A 19,606-nucleotide genomic window follows, 5' to 3' on the forward strand; every position below is an offset into this window, starting at 1 on the left:
TGTTCCTTTATCTTCTTGGTTTTTTTACCTCACTGTGAATATGTGGTACTGGAGTGTCTTGCCCAATTTCGTTGTCACAATATGTTAACCCATTTTGTAACAATGACAATAGAGGTATATTCTATTCTATTCTATCTGCACAGCTTATCCTCAGTAGGGTCGCGGGGGTGCTGGAGCCCATCCCAGCTATCAGCAGTGGGCAGGAAAATTAAACTAATAAATGTAAATGATGCTGATGGGAGGGACGAGCCTGGCTGCATCAGCCTGGCTGCCTGAAAGTGCACCCCCCATCAATCTCTGGCTATGAAGGTTGCAGGTCTATGAAATTTACCCTGGTAACCCATGGTGGGCCCATATCCTCACCGTGAAAAGCACATCTTGCTGGATACAACTGAACCTGTTTTAAGCGGGTTGGTTATTAAAGATATACATGATTCTTCCCTGATTAATCAACATTATAATTCTTGCTTGAGGGGTTTTATACGTCTAAAAATGCACCCCCTCTTAAAACAGTTTCAGTTGCATCCAGCAAGATGCGCTTTTCACTGTGAGGATATGCATTTTCAGGCAGCCAGGCTGATGCAGCCAGGCTGGTCCCTCCCACCAGCATCATCTACATTTATTAGGTTGACGTTGGATCATTTGTACTAGAAAAAAATGACACCGTTGCTATGACAATGTTAGGCACATGATGATCTGTTTATTCAAGTAAAATACAAAATACAATTATTGACGAGTTACGTCTCGTTTGACGATGAGAAGAAATCAAACACGTTTGTCTCCTGTTTATCTGTTGATGATTTGACAGTTCTTTTCAGCATAATAAGCTTTACGGTAGAGTGCATAACAGTTCCAATACGGGCGATTTGAGTAGAAAAAGGCAAAATAAACATGTTACCTGCTCAAAAGTGATTTATATACAGTGTGCATTACCGCTCGATTACATTCACAACAAATAGAAAGACGGAATGGTTTAAGTTGTATTACATTCCCAACAAATGCAAGACAAAGTGGTTTTGGTTAAATGATCGCCATTACATTCCCAAAAAGTGATATAAAAGTTAGATAAAACGAGGTAAAAGTGGTTATAGTCGTGGGAGTGACGTGTGCACGCTCCCGCCACGGGATGCAAATTTCGGCAGGGGTGCATTTCTCGGCATAACGCCGGCCAATTAACCTGACATGCATGTTTTTGTAATGTGGAAGGAAACTGGAGTGCCAAGAGGAAACTCATGCAAGCATGGGGAGAACATGCAAACTCCACACAAGAGGTTTGATCTCATGACCTCAGAACTGTGCCACAGTACTAGCCACTGCGCCGCCGTGCTGCCTTGCATAAATTCAGTGTTCTTTCGATAAAATGTTATTTTGCAAGTTAAGAGCCTTTTTGTTTATGGAAAGCATTGTTTGGATCCTGAAAGTAGCACAGGTGCAAAAAAGTAGCTTTTCTCAGAACTTTTCTTGCAAATGAGGGGTTTCAAAGCACTAACAATTTTTACTGTTTACTAAACAATGGCAAAACCTCGAAACATATTTTTTCTCATGAATGATGATATTCAACCTTTATTTTTTAAGTCCTATGCTAATTGGAGGATTTTATACATTTTACTATAAAGGATTTTATGCGATTTAATACAAGTTACATTTATCGAGTGCAACGAAGATTTTCACCGGGTAGGCTGAAGTTTAATGACAGGTCACGCTGATCCGAATGCGGAATGTTTTGTTTAGTTCTGTTGATAACAGAACTCTGACGCAGTACATCAGGCATTGTTTTGATAAATCTCGGTGTTGTTTTGAGTTTCTCCAGACATTGAGGCGAGGGGGCTTTCCTGGCACACCCATGGGAGGAGCCGACACACCAGCTTGGAGGAAAAAAAACGTGGGCCCGGTAGAAGGAAGCGAGAAGTTTGGGGAAGATCGAGAGAGGAGGCTTGACGGAGACTCGAGCAACACTAATTCGGCTAATTTGACTAATTCGATGGAGTTAACTTAGTTAAATTAAATCTGCTCCCGTGTGGAAATGCCGGCCTATTGTCCATCTTTTCACATCAAGAAACGAGCACGCATTGTTAGGTGAATGAAGGTTGTGTTTGGTTAATGGCGTCAGATAACTAATTGGAACAATTTGGTTAACTACATTTTAATATTTAATTCCAAACATTACATAGTTACAGAACAAATTTTTTCTTAGGCCTTCGAAAATGAGACAAAATGGCAAAAATTGGCTGTCACCGGCTCTTCCCATTTCTAAAATATGTCTGGCATTGAATAAGCCAATGCTGTGCTTTAAATTTGCATTTGCCTTGTTTATGTGCATTCTGTGATATTTGCATCTCAAAGGATATCACATTTTTCTTAACATCGTGATATATTTTTTACCATTTTCGCAATTTGTTCATTCCTACATTTGAACGTAAATCAGGTATGCATCTTTTTTCGGGGGTTAGGGGGCTACGTGACGTCAAAGTAGATGGGCGGAGCTTAGGTCCAGGCACCATGGCTTCGGCAGAGACCGAGGTGAGTGAGTGAACCTTTTCGTTTGTTTCTCATTTGCTTCTAAGCCAGTCACCAACAATAAAAAACTTTAGGGTGGCCTGCGTACCGGAGCAGGATGTTAATTTTATCCGGCGTTTTTTTGACCATTCCCCGCTCTATTCTCCTGCTTTTGTGCTTACCGGAGGTGCAGCTGGACGTGTGGAAAGATGCTGTGCCCGGGAACCTGCATGACGTGTGCGGGCGCCTTTTTTGCTAACCGCCCCGTTGTGATCATACAGGGTCCATCCACACTCCGCTGTCGTTTGCGTTAGATCTTAAAAACAAATCGGATTTATTGTTGCTCTTTTATCCCACGCCTTTCGATTTTGGTCTGTTTTTGAATCTTGCCGGTTTGTGGTAGCTAACTGTATGCAGCTGGTTAGCTTTTTGCTAGTTAGCAGACAGTGAACGATTGCAAGCAAGGCGGCGAATATGGAGATTCTGAGACATAGCATCTTCGTGTATTCAAAAACAAGTGCAATTGAGGGGTTTATTCTGGAGGAATACAGCTCAAAGTTTGGTTGTGTTAGCCCTTGTATCATGCACAACACTAAGATGGCTACACATCAACACAAGATGAGCAGCTTCAATTGTAAACACATGGCACTGCTCACCAGCCTCGTTACTTATTCTATTTAAATTGAGCACCGTTTTGGAAGAGTCCGCTTCCTCTGTAAGCAAGTTTGGTGTTGCAGTGGCATTGCCTATCTTATTTGTTATGCAATACGGACACAACTTCACCAGATTATAACACAAGTTCTTAAAGGGACAGTGTGTATTATTTGACCACTAGATTGTACAATACAACTCACTGTTCAACCTGGACTGTCCCGGGGTCATTGGGTGTTTCGGGTCTTAGTCATACACACTCAACCAGGCGACCAAGCCGAGGGTGATCAATCTCCCGACTAGTGTCCAGGTAGCGCACTAGGCCAAGCCTCTCCCCTCCTTAACCAGAGCAGCAGGATATTATTAATGGCATCCGCACACTGTATAGAGACCTGCCTGAAAATACCACTGCAACACACCTCAATAATCTCGCAGTGGGGCCTCCACCCATTCCTCCGGCAATTCAACCAAGAGATCGGCGTACTTTGCCCTCCTCCTCTCCTGGGCGTACTGTCTGCTCAAGGACCACAAGACATCTCGATGTTAATGTATAAAATAATTGAAGTTTTCTCCGAGCATGGGCAAAATTTTGGCCATAAAAACGGATAATTGTTTATAATAGCTGCAAACATGAGACAATAAGGTATACTGTTGTTTGTGTTAGCGGGACAGGGATTCTTGACCTATTTTATCTTGGGCCCAAGAATGTGTTGCCTTACCAAGAAATTGTGTTTTCTGAGGATAGGGGAGTACTGTACAAGTAAGTATTGATTATTTTGATAGTGGCCGATACCATTATTGAAAGCCCTCAAGTGGACATTTAATTATCAGGTACCAGAAATTACAGGAATTCTAATCTTTCATTAAATACTTGCAATATTAAAATATATTTTTTCTGGAATTTAACGGTATTTCATTTTTTGCAAAGGGAGAAATTATTATGGTAATGGTACACAGTATTGGCATCGATGACTTCAAAAATTGAGTCTCAAAAACATATGGAAAATGTTTCATAATTTATATTGATTTATAAACATTTTATCAACTTTTTTATTCAATAACGAAATTAAATATACTTGTAATATCATTATACAAGGCTGTGATCCATAACATGTATTAATGAGGAAGCCATGACCCTTTTTCAAGTACATTCTTATGCTTTCCAGCACACTGTGACGTGTGTGTGTGTCCAAGCGCTCAAAAGGGTGAAATTGACAAACTGAAATAATTATTTAACAATAACATGATACATAATAGTTTTGACATTTATGTGTAAATCTTGACAATTTCCAACAAGTAGGCATTTATGTGTATACAGCATATGTTCAAACCCTGCTGTCTTGAGTTTGTCCAAGCACTGAAAATGGTGAAATTAAAAAATGTAAAAAGTACATGTTATCTGCATAATGTGTGTGCATAACTAATGTTTTTGCACTCTTAGCTTGTCTATAGTGTGTTGGCATATTAAAAACCCTAGCAACATTAGTTTGCAAAATAAAAAAGACTGCACGTCAAAAAAAGACGTTGCAGTCTTTGAACAGCAGATAAAGCTACTATTTTACAGGCACGAGGCGTCATTGCTCCCATTTACTTTTTGGACGAATTTTAACATATTACCTTTGTATTCTTTTATTGATGTTTACTATGTTTTGTGTAGTGTTACCCAATACTAAAAATATTGCACCCTGGTCACCCTGCAAGGGGGATTACCACTTGTGAGCCCCTTTCCTAAGGTTTATTTTCCTTGTGCTGAGGTTTTGAGTTTGTCCTTGCCCGCATGTTGGTTTAAGATCGTGGGTTGGTGTAATTTTAACCTGTGCAGTCCTTTGAGACATTTTGTGATTGAGGTGCTATACAAACGAATGTGACTTGACTTGATTCGTAGGCTGCAAGACTACAGTCCTATTAATTGAATTGTCCTTTATGCTTTGGAATAAATAAAGAAGATTCAAATATTTTTCTTTTTATCTTCGAGCCATTCACTAACAATGGCAGGATCCACTCTTTTTTTTATAACTTAGTTGTTTTGGCAAACAATATTGCAGTTTTGGGGGATATCTTCTTTGGTGAAGTCATTCTTCAAAGTCCACTTTTAATTGATTGCAAATGGCCATTTTTTTCCTGTAGCCCATCCATTTTTCACATTGGGATCCACTGCTTTTAATGTCTTCTCTGTGTTGAGAGGGTCACTACAAAATGTTTCAAGCAAGTCATTGCTGCGTTCTGTTCTCATGAAATATTTGTCTTGACCTCATTATCAAGTCTCCTTGCATTTTCAAGCCAGACCAGCCCTTGGCTCAGCTCAAGTGCCACATTGAACATGTGTCATTATTTCTGACCCATGTTCGTGTTTTTGTCTTCATTGGCCCCAAGGTTTGGGCAGAGGATGCCAACTATGCCACAATGGATAGGAATCTTTCCAACAGTATGCTCGTTTTACAGAAATGTATTGTATATGTATAATGCAGTGGTGTTCATATTTTCACGGGGAATGCTACTTTTGAAATAAAATCAAGCATTCAAACATAATGCATTAATCAGGCCAACCACTTTGTGAATTGGTTGTTTAGCTAAGAGTCAACAGTGAATCACATTAAATCTGATGTCATCACATCCTATAATGATCTTGTGCACCTTTTTAATGTCAAGTAACAAAGAACAGGATAACGGACTTCAACAACCTGTTTTTGAGCAAAATTGTAATGATTTTGCGGTCTACGGATCCCTTAACCGCCAGGGTTGTTGAGACACCACTTCCCAAGGTGTTATTTGGGCAAGTACAGCCTGGCAGTGCCCATCCCTATTCAGACTGGTTATTGGGTACATAAGTGTTACCGTATTCTCCGCACTATGAAGCGCAACGAGTTAAGAGGCGCACCTCCCAGATGTAGTCTTTTGTGATATATTTTCATATATGAGTCGAATGGACTTAAAATTACACTAAAGCCTAGGGTTACCCAAAATATGAAGTAACACTTTGAAGGGGAAGCAGAGAAAAATCTCTTTGGATACGTTTTTTTTTTTTTTCAACATGCTAACCTTTTAACATTAAAAATGGTCGATTTTATTTCACACTCAATACATGGGAAAAGCACATCTGTCTCCAGAAATGTGAAAATCGTACAACATGTGCTTGCTATATCATAAAATACTAGTTTCGAGTCTAGAGTCTAGATTTTGCTGTTATCGCTTTCTTGCGGCAGTTCAGATTTTCAAGATGCAGAAATGGATATGAATTTGCTCATTTTCTTTTAAAAGACAAAAATGATTTTCGTTTTTGAATTTGAGCATTCTGCTTTTATTCAGGTGTGCTGTCTGGAATTTACTGTGGTCTGTGGTGCATATATACACAGCTTCTCATTTGTGGACACTGCAAGGTTTTTCCTCATTGGCACATCTCTAGTGTCATCTGGACTCACCTATCTCTGTTGTTACTGGATGATGCCTTTAGTCTTGGCCTCATGTTTTTGGAAGGAAAATGTAAATGTTTGTTCTGATTGAATGGAATTTAAGACACATTCCCTTTTTTCATATAACCTTTAAAACATGGTATATATGGTCATTTGCTTTGTCAATAAGTATCTTCTGTAACTGCTAGCATGGGCTTCCAAACCCATATGTTCCTAATCTAGTGGAAAGTGTTGGCGTTGGCCGCATTGTGGCAGTAAACAACACAGTTGCGAAATGGCGGAAATCTGAAGACAGGCTTCTTTGCCTCCCTTCCCCCTCCGTTCTGAGAAAATATGTTCAACCATTCAACACTAGGGGGAGGAAAGAGCAAACAGTCTTTGGAAATGGTTTTCCTTAATCCATGGAAATGGTGAATTGCAGGAGGACCCTTTTCCTTGACTCACAAATAGACAATATTTTTTTCCGACTATTGACTGGTGATAATTGCCTCCCTTAGATGGAATGTTCTTTGGGGGGCACTTCAGGTCTATATCTCAAACATGGCCCTGCATGATTCTGACTGATCTTGTCAGCTCCAGTGTCCCATTTATGCATCATTGCATTGGGTTTAAATATGGTTGCAATATTTAGACAATATTTACTGCTTTCAGATTGTCCATTTGGAGTCTTTCACGCACATATATTGTTTGATAACAATGAAACAGCTCTTTTATTGGTATCTGTTGCATTTTGTCCAATTGCAGTCAATATGGTTACAGTGCTGCAGAGGAAAAACAGAAAGCACTCAACAACTAGATTGGCTTTGATGTACTAACTCAGACAGAGAATTGTAACACCAGGCTGACCACAATTCTTGATAAGGACATACAGTATTTGATTTTTGGTGGTCACATTTCTGTCACATGCCATACGACGGAGTATTGAAGATGAGAAATGTTAGATCTAGATAAGTGATCAGTGTGGACTTACTATATTTTTTCTTCTTTAGTTTTTTTCTCCTATAGTGGTGAAATTAAACAATAATGTTGGCAAAATAAATCCATTGCCTATTTTCTGTTTTTTGTAACCTTGCAATGTGAGGAGAAACCTTTCTGATGTTTCTAGAGGGCTTATTTGTGAACTTCATATTCAACAAACTTAAGCATGGCTACTGAATGCTAAGAATCTTCCGTGGTTTACTACCCCAGTTTATAGCAAGTAACAAAATAAACATTTTCTAGAAAAACTACAAACATAGAGAAAAAAAAGAAATCAAGCAATATACATCACTGTAATATAAATTGTTACTGTACAGTTGTTACAAATATGTTGTTTTTTTTACAAATAGTAAACAGTTATATTCACACCAAATTTGTACAATAGAGTTATTAATGATCGCTTCAGTTACTTTTTGACAAAAATCACTTTCAAACTAAAAATGAACTCTAATGTCGACTAGGAAAAAACATTTCAAACTGAGAAATTCTCTCTCTGAAATATGATTTTTAGGTTTGGTAGATTTTTTTACAACTTTCCTGAAAGGCTTGTCAATAATATTAAGACAATTCTTTTTCACTCTTGTGTGTCCTGCAAATGAAAATCTTAATGGCTCTGCAAAGTATTATGAAGATTGTGTCTAATAATCTAAAATTGACTGTCTGAATGAAGGGTCCCTAACATGCCACCCAAAAACATCCGAGTAGCCCATAGACCAGTGATTTTGATTTTCTAGAAAGCCTAAAAATGTAAACAATGAAAAAGTTTGTATAAGTGTTTTATATTTGTAGTATCAGTAGTTGAACTGCTAAAAATATGATGACCATTATCAGCCTCTGAACATACATAATACATTCTTAACAAGAAATAAATCCATCCTTTCAGATTCAGCTTATCAATTATTTCTGTTTTTGCCTAATACTGTTTTTTTTTTCGAGCATGATGTATTTATGGTTAACTGAGCCCCACTCCTAATCATACTCCTAATAAAAGTAATCTTTTAATAACAATGTAACAAATACATCATTGTAGTAACTTGAGGACAGTTATTATTTCAAAAATGCACTTCAAACTGGTAATCCTTCGCTTTAATTAAGTAACGAAGCTTCAAAATGTTGGCGACACCTGGTGTAGATTTTGAAACTGCACACACTAGTAATTATTCTACACTTGCTACGATGCTACTAAACACTCAAGATGAATAATTGTGTCTTCTAAAAATATCCTAATACCTTTGTTTTTCTTCCATTAGCCCACTGGTCTTGCCAAAGGGAACATTTGCCAAGTTGAAGAACAATCTAATGATGGCCAACTGGACCTCGCAAACAATGGAGGGATAGGTATCATTGAATATTTTTGTATGTGATCATTTGTACTTGAATAAAAACCAAAAATGTAATCATGCACTGAGAACGGGAAAAAAAAATTGTAATTACAAATGAAATATTTTATAGGCTGGCCCACGAGTAAGGCAAATCTCTACGTTTCACACCCCAGTGTATTTGTTCCTGTACACTCCTGCCCACAGTACAATGGTCCAGACAGAAACTAAAATATACAATCATCCATCCACCCATCCATTATCAGCACCGCTTATCCTCAGTAGGGTCGCGGGGTGCTGGAGCCCATCCCAGCCATCTTCAAGCAGGGGGTAAGGGACACCCTGAACTGGTTGCCAGCCAGTCGCAGGACTATTTGCAATCAAAAATAACTTAAAGTATTGCACTTCTAACTGCGCTTTCTAAGTTAATTCTTCATTGACAAGGGCTAAAGGGTGAAATTTGAACATTTGTAATACAGTAATCCCTCGTTTTTACGAGACTTGCATTGCAAAAAGGTCCCGCAAAAAGCCTGCGAAATAGAAACTGTTTATTTATTTATTCATTTATTCATTTATCAAATACTCTAATATAGATTGAATCCAAAGAACAACCATAATTTACAGGTTTAAGCATTTGTCAAACAAATAAAAATTCTGTATTGTATAAATTTTTTGTGTGTTTTTTAACGAATAATGTCTGTAATGTCTAATTATATTATATATGAAGACTTCTTAAAAATAATATTGCATTATTATTATTATTATTATTATTATTGATTAAGGACACAATCCACTTAACTTTAGATGATATTTTGTCGCCATCATATGGCCGCTATTAGAAGGCAAAAATGTGGCGTGAAAAAACATTCCAAACAACAAATAAAAGTACTGTACTTTATCAGTAAATTATTTTTTTCCTTTTTTTTTCTTTACAAAAAACTTCTGTTTTGTCAAAGTATATTTTAAAAAATATTCTTGTTTTTATATTGCACCGTTGATTAGTTATATAAAATATGATTGTATTACCAACCTGGGCTTTTGTGCCGATAAAGCAGCTTTCTATTGCAAACCTGATTAAGGGAAACCTCTCAATTTGGCCTAGAAAAGTAAAATAAGCCCTTATTTATTAGTGTGGCAATAAAATATCATATTTTTTCCGGTTTTGTTTGGCCTGCTGTATTAAAAAATAATTAAAGAGGAATTCTCAACGTTTAAAAATTATCAACATTACATCGCATGATTTTTTTGTCGCCATTAAGGGAAACTGTTTTTGTGGACGACAGAAAGCATGTTCCCCTGCCTTTTCGGCCTGCCACAATCGGTCTGAGCTTTGTTTTGACATGATGGCTTCTAGAGAAACTTAAAATTGAAAAAGATTTGCACGTAAATAATGAACAGTTTAGACCACGATGCTGTCGACGCAAAGGCAGACGCAGGCAGAAAAGGGGCGGGGCCGATCTATTTAGCCAATTAGAATGCTGAACACAATACAAGATGAAAATCCCTAATGTGGCAAAACCACAAAAAGTAAACCGTGATACAACTGGGGGTTACTGTATTAGCTGTACAAGCTGAGAAAAGTTAGAGCAGTCAACAAACTCCGCAACTTTGATTGTGACCAACAGATAAACTCAAAACAGGTCTGGACAGGCTGGCCTCTTCCGTCTCTGAACCAACACTCAATGGAATAGACTGTGACATGACCAGGCACAAGAGCCCGACATACAGTTCTACGACTGACCACAGCAAAGACTCATTGTTGGTAAATGAAAATGGCTTGTCGGACATGGATACACCACAAGGCTCTATTATTGGGAGCAATGGAATTATCCTCAGCAAGTCGGAACAGGGGGACAGCGATGAAGCTATGCCTGGTTTAGCAGTTTCCCCTCACAGGACTAATGGGTCACCTCCGAGTATACCCACTGGGGCACACTTGGCCAAAACTCCCCCTTCCTCACCATCTGGGCTTCCTCAGACTTTCGGTGCACTAAGGACTGACCCCGTTACAGAAACCGCATCAGGGCAGGAGACAAAAGACTCTGAAAATGGCACTGCTCCTACAGAAACGGCTTCAACACCCATCATGGTACACAGAGCTCGCAAAACCATGTCGAGGCCTGCTGTCACTCTTGAACAAAAGGTAAATTCAGAAATGTCAATGTTTGCTATGTTATATTTGTGTTGCTTTCAAATATAAATTTTATCACATGGCTCATCATTGACTTTAAACTGAGCCATAATTGGTTGTTACCTAAAACATAAACAAGTCAAGTAATTTTGAGTTGACAGTAAGTTGCAAAATAGCCACGTCCTCAGTGAAAACAATGCACAGCACTAATCATACTCATACTGATCTTTGAAAATGAAAAACGTTTAATATGTGTGTCCATGATTAATATTGTTTATTGACTGTTCAAATTCCCCCACATACAATTTGCAATCTATTTATTTCATGTCCTTCAAAGTCCGATTCCTTGTTTTCCTCGTTGTGTTTTTTAAATTTATTTTATTATTATTATTTTTTTCATTTATTTACTTTTTGTTTTCTCAAACATTTGTCTGTTACTGTGAGCAAAACGGTGTGATGATGAGATGAAATTGAATGTCTTTTAGTATGTCATATATATCAATGGGTGTATTCTTTAGGAGATGGCGCTCTCACTGCTACAACCTGGGTTTAATTCCCGTTGCATCCAATGATTTGCAATAGTGGTCAGCGATATTTTCGTCAAATCTATCATTGCATAAATACGGTAATATATTACAGTAAAACCCTGTGTATAACGCGCACCCAAACTTCGATTCCTTTTTTAGGAAGAAATGTGTAATGGTGTACTGTTATCTGTGGTAATATTATTAAGTTTCTACCGATAGTTGCTTTTAAATTGTTTTTTTTAAAGGTAGTACCTCTTCCATGGTATGTGTACCCAAATTATTTATTTTTTATTCAATCACAACTTGTTACTGTCACCCAGAGAAGCTATTTAACTAAGGTTAAACCCATTACAGCATTTGGGTTAAACCTCTTTTATCCCACGAGCCACATGGTAGAAAATATATTCTCACCGAACAACTAAATTAATAACATAAAGTGTGCCTTAGTTGAAGGGCATGGGGGTCTTTTCTGAGTCTCAAAATTAAATAATGATTCAGGGATGTGAGATTTGATGATAAAACGATTTTGAGGTTTTGTTTTCTCAGTATTCATTTTCATTTTTTAAGTTTAAATCTCTTTTATCTACTGCATTTGTAAGCAAAATTAAAATAATAATTAAGTTCACTTCTGTTACAGTTTATTTAACTCAGGGAAACTTATGCAAACTAAAAAGTGACAAAAATAGCATACAAACACTAATTTAAATGATTTATTAGATTATTTAAAAGTGTTTCTGCTTTTTATTTTCATGAAAATATAAACCTGAATCTGGGGACTTCATTTTAAAATTTCATATCTATTATTGAAATAAGCTAGAGCTTCTTCAAATAGCTCATCTGTGACTTGTATATTAAGTTGAAAGGACGTTGGGATGAATGTCCTCAATGTTCTCTGGTTGATTAATTGTAGTCAGCAAATACAGCCTCAGTGGGTGCATTGTGAGTGGTACCTGGCTTTGGTGATATCTAGTGGACATATTTAAAACTGCAAATCATTATGTGATACAATGCAGCTTTTGCTTCTTTCTATCATCAATGTTTCGCGGGCCACATAAAAAATATGTTGGGGCAAATATGCCCATGAGGTTGACACATGTGCATTACAGTATTAGCATGAGATTTCTTGGCAGGATATTGCCTTTTTTAAATTGGATTTTTTAAATTCTAAAGACCTTCCCTTTTTCCACATAATAAGAAAGGGAAATAAATTACAATACATACCCCCTAAAATGATTCAAGTTAGAACTGCTTGGACACCATTTATACATCAGCTTCCACATTGTTGATTTTGACAGCTTCTCAAGAAGGAATTAAGAGAAGCAAAGAATGCCAAAACTGACACATCAGTTTCATCCGACACATCGGAACCCTCTCAGCAGTGTTCGTCAGAGAACCATCTACCTCAGGGGCCTTCAGATTTGCCAGTTTCAACACAAACGGCTTCATCGACTTCACCAGCAACTCCAGTAGTTTCTTCCCCTCTGCTCACGTCAACACCATCCAAGCATGGCCACACAGGTTCCAGATGCAAATACTAATTGCTATTTTTAGGCTGATCTTAGGTTTTCAAACTATCACTTATGTTTGTGTATTCTGTCTTTGAATTTAGGCATCTCCACAGAAGGGGTTTTTTTCCGCAAGAAGAAAAGAAGGATGGGAACTTATAGCCTGGTACCCAAGAAGAAACCTAAAATTCTTCGGCAAGCAACGATGTTAGAAATGTTTAAGGTGGTCAAGCCGGATGCCAAAAACCCTGAGGTATTTGACCACATGTTGAAAGAATCTGTTATGTCAAGAATAGTGAGAAGCTCTCAAAGTATATTGGGTGCCATCAGCGTGTCTGTTTATATTATTGGCAGGTTTCATATAACCAGCAGGGGTACAGCATATCAGAAAATTCAGGGTTGGATCAATTCGTGCATCAAAATCATTGATCATTTTTCACACCAGGAAAAAAGACTCTGAAAATATATTTATATTTTTTAATTAAACAAAACACACTTTTAATAGAAATACAGAGACTCTTGAAATTATTTGCTCTCCGTGTCATTCAACTTGGAATTGTTTATTTTATTTCATAATAAACAAGACACTGTCTATTATTTAGACCCTCCTAGTGGTAAAAAAACCGAATTTGTTAAAAAAATATATATATATCAAATTCCAAACAAAAATGCATGAAGTATCATATTAATATGAATTTTTGTAAAATACTCTAAGGTTAAAAAAAATTGCATATATTTTACATGCAATGAGCCCCACCTAGACGGAGCTTACATTATTGTGCCATCTTGCAGCTACGGCTACCCCCAAAAACTTTGTGATAGGCTGGATAACTTTCAGTAGAGAAAAAAGACTGGGAAACTACAGACTAATCTTTAAGTAATTAAATAAAACACAATTAAAATGAAAACTCAGCGACCCCTTAAAATTCTTTGCTCTTTGTGTCATTCAAATCCAAGTTTTTTCTCATTAAAGGGACACTGTGTATTATTTAGTACCTCCTAGCAGTAAGAAAAACTTCATTCATTAAAAAAAGGCGATATTGATATAATTAATAGGCAAAAATACATGTCATTAATTTACAGTTAAAAAAAACCTGCAGGTCGATAATTCTTTTTTTTTTATTACATAACATGAGCCTCTCCTTGAGGCAGTTGATGTCATTGTTCTCCAGCTTTCTGCTACAGGTTTCCCTTACAACCAAAAGCCTTGTGAAAGGCTTGGTACAAAAAGAGAAGGTAGTTAGGTCTCTGTAGTTAGTAATCTTTCCTGTGCTTTGTACTACCGGTACTAGTTTTCAGTTGCACTACACAATAAAGCAACATCAAGTGATCAACTATTACCGTATTTTCCGCACTATAAGGCGCACCTAAAAGCCTTTATTTTTTTCAAAAGCTGACCATGCGCCTTATAATACAGTGCGCCTTATTTATGGATCAACATTAAGTTTTCCAACTAACTTGCAGCCGCCGACTAGATTTTCCCCCGAACGCCAAGTAGTACGCGGTGGATGCTGGGATTTATTTACCGGCGTTTCATTGGCTAACCAATGTGTCAATCATCATTTGAATTGATCTTTATTGGCTAAAGTTATTCGGAGGTCAAGAGGCGGATCCTTTTTATCATTTACAGACTGCCATTGGCTCAAACGGCAAACAAAGCCTGTAATTGGCCGAAAAAGACGTGTCAATCATCATTTGAATCGATCACTATTGGCTAAAGTTATTCGGAGGTCAAGAGGCGGATCCTTTTTATCATTTACAGACTGCCATTGGCTCAAACGGCAAACAAAGCCTGCAATTGGCCGAAAAAGACGTGTCAATCATCATTTAAATCGATCACTATTGGCTAAAGTTATTCGGAGGTCAAGAGGCGGATCCTTTTTATCATTTACAGACTGCCATTGGCTCAAACAACAAACAAAGCCTGCAATTGGCCGAAAAAGACGTGTCAATCATCAGTTGAATCGATCACTATTGGCTAAAGTTATTCGGAGGTCAAGAGGCGGATCCTTTTTATCATTTACAGACTGCCATTGGCTCAAACGGCAAACAAAGCCTGCAATTGGCCGAAAAAGACGTGTCAATCATCAGTTGAAACGATCACTATTGGCTAAAGTTATTCGGAGGTCAAGAGGCGGATCCTTTTTATAATTTACAGGCTGCCATTGGCTTAAACAGCGAAACAAAGCCTGCAATTGGCCGAAAATACGTATGCGTATAGCATGTGGCTGACGGCATAGAGAAAGCATTTTTTTCTATTCTGTATTTGTAAATATTGTATTCTCCTGGATTTACTACCCTCACGGATATAAGAGGACATTGCCTGCACATTATTATGAACACAACGACTTCGGTGAGCTACTCCGGCTTTCTATATTATCCCTGTATCTTGTTTCAGACTGAACTCGATGTTTCTGTGATAAGCGGTGCAGATAATGGATGGAATGGAGTGTCTATTTTTAAATTCAACTCAATTCCAAGTGTTTATTGTCATATGCACAGTAAAGTTGCGAGCGAAAAAGAAAATAGATACGAAGGAATGGTTATCATTTATTGAATCCCAAGACTTTAACCTTCCGAATGATGGAAAGATGCATTTGAGTGACATCTTACGGACACCGCATCCGCACGTGTTCTCGACACGTATTTGCGTCTTTGCAAGCTTTGGGAATGTTAAGGGGGTAATAAGTTGGACTGAACTATCTGACTGTTTTGTCCACGTTCCCATTGTAGCGCCTTATAATCCGGTGCGTCTTATGTATGTCAAAAATAGGACCAAAAACTATTTTTTCGGGGTGCGCCCTATAACCCGGTGCGCCTTATAGTGCGGAAAATACGGTACAGTGTCCCTTGAATGTACCGGTACTCTCAGAATCTGGTGTTGACACACAAAAAAACAAATGTAGAAATTTATTAAAAATTAAAAGCCAAATTATTACATGGTAATAAATATCCTGATCATTTACACAACAGTCATATTGACTGCAACCCTCATAACATCCATTTTTTTTCAACCTCCTGGAGACGGTTCTGCTCTTTTATTGCTGTCATGGCAAATGAAAACTAGGAGGTCCAAGGTACTGTCAACAAAGCTCAAATACAGAATTGTGGCAATGCACAAATCTGGCCATGGTTACTAAAAACTTTCTGGAGGACTCGATGTTTATAATAGTCTACATAATCTTCAAATAGAAGACGTTTGGGACAACCCCATTTTTTCCTGGACCTGGCCGAATTCTGATATTATGGAAGGAAGGGCATTGGTGACACGAAAAAGAAGAATGCAAAGATCACTGGTTCCAGAGAGTCAAATACCACAAAGTTACTTTGGCCCACCACCAGTCGAGTCTTTTTCTCCTTTTTTTTTTAATCCGCAGATCAAGTGTTCAGAACCGCAGACATTGACCGTAGCAGGGTTCCCGCAGATCCTTGAAAAGTCTTAAAAGGCATTGAATTCATTATTCTAAAAATAAGGCCTTAATTGACATTAAAATGTCTTGAATCCAGTTTTGAAAGTCTTACAAATGGGAACACATTATTAAAATGTATTTGTGTTTAAAGTAAAAAGGTTTCATACCATTTATCAATTCTCTTTTAATAATTCACCGATTTACTTTTGTGGCAACATCGCGTGACCACGATAACGGAACTATCAAAATAGTGATGAGGTTTTAGTCGGGCCTTTAAAAGCAGACTCATTGTCTTAAGTCAACCCACAATACACATAGAAACATTGGACAAAGATGTTTATTTTGGACCATGGAAAAGTGTACATTTAATGAGAAGTGGCTGTCCAACAAACGTTTTTCACCATGGCTAAAAGATGCGCCAGGTAATGCGTACCAGGCACGATGTATTGTATGCAAAAAATATTTTTGTTTTTTGTTTTCTTTGTTTCAATTGAGTTTTTTGGACTTGGTCTTAAATCCGATTTCAAAAGGCATTAAAAAGTCTTAGGATTTAACTTGCTTAGCTGCTTGGATATTACCAGATTCTTTGAGTCTATGTTTTGATGTATTCTCTACATTTTGTTCTGTCTAAATTCCCAGACAAATGTAAACGTAAATGGGGAGAGAGTTGATCATGTATCTGAGGATGATGAGGAGTCAGACAAGGTGGATTCTGAGGAGGAACAACAGTCACAAGGAGATGAAGTTGGCAAAGATGTTTTACAACCACTTCTAACATTTGAACCCATTTCTCAGGTTTGGCTTGCCGAGGGAACTTGCAAAAGAGCTTTATATCAAAGTAGAGTATTTAACTCAGTGGTTGTGTGTGCTAAATCTTTTTTATTAGAATGAGAACAAGCAAGAATCTGAAGAAACTCAAGAAGATGGAGAAGAGGAAGGCACAGAGTTAGAATTGGTAAGAAAAAATTAAAGGGAACATAGTATAATTTAACCGTAGTTTCCAGGCTATAAGGCATACTGTACTACCAGGAGCACCTTCAAAAATAGCCTTTTGCAGAAATATTTCATAAGGCGCACAAATTTAAAACTAATTTATGAGCTAGGGTTGGATAAAAAACAAATTTCAAACCCTAAGTAGTAGCATTTCAATGTAATGATGCAATTCCAATTTGTATTACTGTTCTTTCGAGTATATAAGGCCCACTGGATTATAAGGCGCACTTAGTCTTGCAAAATTTTGGTAAAAAGGTGCGCAATATAGTACAGAAAACAAAATTTATATTTTTTATCCAATGGCATTAAAATTTTTCTTTTTGCCTGATGCATTTTTTTTTTGCTTTAGAGTGTAGAGTCCAGTCTTAAGGAGTTCAAGAGGAAAACAAAAGGAGAAAATTCCTTGCTCCGGCCATCGAGGAAGTGCAAGAAAATGGCCACGGTCAATGGTAAGAAATCCTACTGCGTCCATCGTCGGACAATTATTTGATTTGTCAAATTTGTCTTTGAATGCTGTTTAAAAACATTGAATGTGCAATGAGAACATTGACAACATAAATTTCAAAAAACAAACAAACCAAAAAAACGTTCAATTTACCGTTGGTACCAACATGAATAAAATGTTTGGTCTCAATTTAACACAATCACAATTATTTTTCTATCAATCATTTCAAGGTACATGGTATATTATTTAGCGCATTCTAATGATTAAAAAAATAATTTAAAAAACAGCAGTGATTTGAATCATAAGCAAAAGTACATGAACCATCATAAAATTAGCTTTAAAAAAAATAAAATACTCATGGTTCGAGAAAATTTGTATTTTTTTTACATTACATGGAGTTTACCCAAAAGGAAGATGACATGATAGTCCACCATCTTGATGCTATGGGTACTCCTCAAAACCCAAAATATTGTGAAAGGCTGGGTGAAAAAAAGAACTGGTGCAGTATAGTCTCTTTGACTTCCTTTATGGTATTCTTCCTTGTGCTTTGTAGCACTCATCTTCTGTTGCACCACACCATACATCGACATCTAGTGGTCAAATATTACAGGGTGTTCTTTTGAGGACCATGAAAAAGGCACATGTTTAATGATGAGAATTTTAAAATACTGATCATTTTAGATAATGTCAAAAACTAATCGTACGACCGATTATGTTGTTTAAGTTAATATTTAGTTGCCATGGAATTGATTCCTTTTTTTGCGGCTTTGCCAGTCTACAAAAAACAACAAGGATTTATTTTTTTCTTATATTCCTAGATTTTACAGTTTTCAAACGAGCCAGTTTTCACCACATCAGTACTCCAAGATTATTGTTATTACTGTTAATTAATGCTGTAGGTATCTTCAATTTGTTGGCTCTTACCAGAAGCAGAGTCCACAGTTGACGCACCAGCTTCACTTGAACCGCCCATAGAAGACAGGAATGAACTGTCCCAAATATCTGCAATTGACAAGCCTTTGATCCATGATGATCAGGATGTTTCCTTGGATGGCAAAGGTAAGCTCGTAAGTCAAGAAGAATCTGTGAAATCTGCAGTAACCAAGTCATGTTTACCCTAACCCTAACCAACAATGACACCAACACAAAAAGACACATTTCTGTTCCAATCTGGCACTCTTCTGCACAGTATAATTGCCCTAGCACTGTTGTCTACAAATACAAGGCTCACATTTTGCGCTGTTGCCGTTCCAAATTCCCTATGTTTGACAGAAGCTTTGGACATGGAGATAGCCAATCATAGTTTGTGAAACCGGTGTCGTTTCTTTAGGCCAGCTAGATGGCCCTTGCTCCGCCAACTCTAATTAAACCTAAACGTACAGCTTTATTGACACTCATTTTATTTCACAGGATCTTCATAATTGATTGTGAAGGCCTCCAGGTAAATTTTTGGCCCTGGCTGAAATGTGATTAATACTTTAATATTAAAGCACACATCTGCTAGAAGCACAACCAGCAGTGGAAGCAATTAAAGGAAGCTGACAGACGATTTGCAATTATTGAATAAGTATTAATGGACAAAATATCTTTAACATCACATAATTCAGATATTTTTAGGCCAGCAAAAAGTCCTTGCTGGACCTGATGGCCCACCAATTCTTCTTAGGTAACTTACCTCTAGGCTTAGCATTATTTTTCTGTGAAAAGATAAACTGTCATCTCAAAATAAAGTATAACTATT

At 37.4% G+C, this 19,606-nt stretch overlaps 1 protein-coding gene across 2 annotated transcripts in view; it reads left to right on the plus strand.

Annotated features, from left to right (window-relative positions):
- The first annotated feature begins 2,455 nt into the window (after window positions 1-2,455).
- The window catches only part of ehmt1b (euchromatic histone-lysine N-methyltransferase 1b), a 37,739-nt gene continuing 20,588 nt past the window's right edge, over window positions 2,456-19,606 (plus strand). The window contains exons 1-9 of one of the 2 annotated variants that reach the window (XM_088355856.1): window positions 2,456-2,520; window positions 8,786-8,873; window positions 10,480-10,997; window positions 12,808-13,030; window positions 13,122-13,270; window positions 17,067-17,222; window positions 17,314-17,382; window positions 17,770-17,869; window positions 18,793-18,924. In XM_088355856.1, coding sequence (XP_088211982.1) covers window positions 2,500-2,520; window positions 8,786-8,873; window positions 10,480-10,997; window positions 12,808-13,030; window positions 13,122-13,270; window positions 17,067-17,222; window positions 17,314-17,382; window positions 17,770-17,869; window positions 18,793-18,924 — 1,456 coding nt within the window. In that variant the 5' untranslated portion in view covers window positions 2,456-2,499. The remainder of the gene's footprint in view (window positions 2,521-8,785; window positions 8,874-10,479; window positions 10,998-12,807; window positions 13,031-13,121; window positions 13,271-17,066; window positions 17,223-17,313; window positions 17,383-17,769; window positions 17,870-18,792; window positions 18,925-19,606) is intronic. The other variant, XM_088355857.1, reaches the window with a different exon arrangement.

This window comes from Urocampus carinirostris, chromosome 16 (genome assembly GCF_059441175.1).
Source record: "Urocampus carinirostris isolate Australia breed hairy pipefish chromosome 16, RoL_Ucar_1.0, whole genome shotgun sequence".
Classification (NCBI taxonomy): Eukaryota; Metazoa; Chordata; class Actinopteri; order Syngnathiformes; family Syngnathidae; genus Urocampus; species Urocampus carinirostris.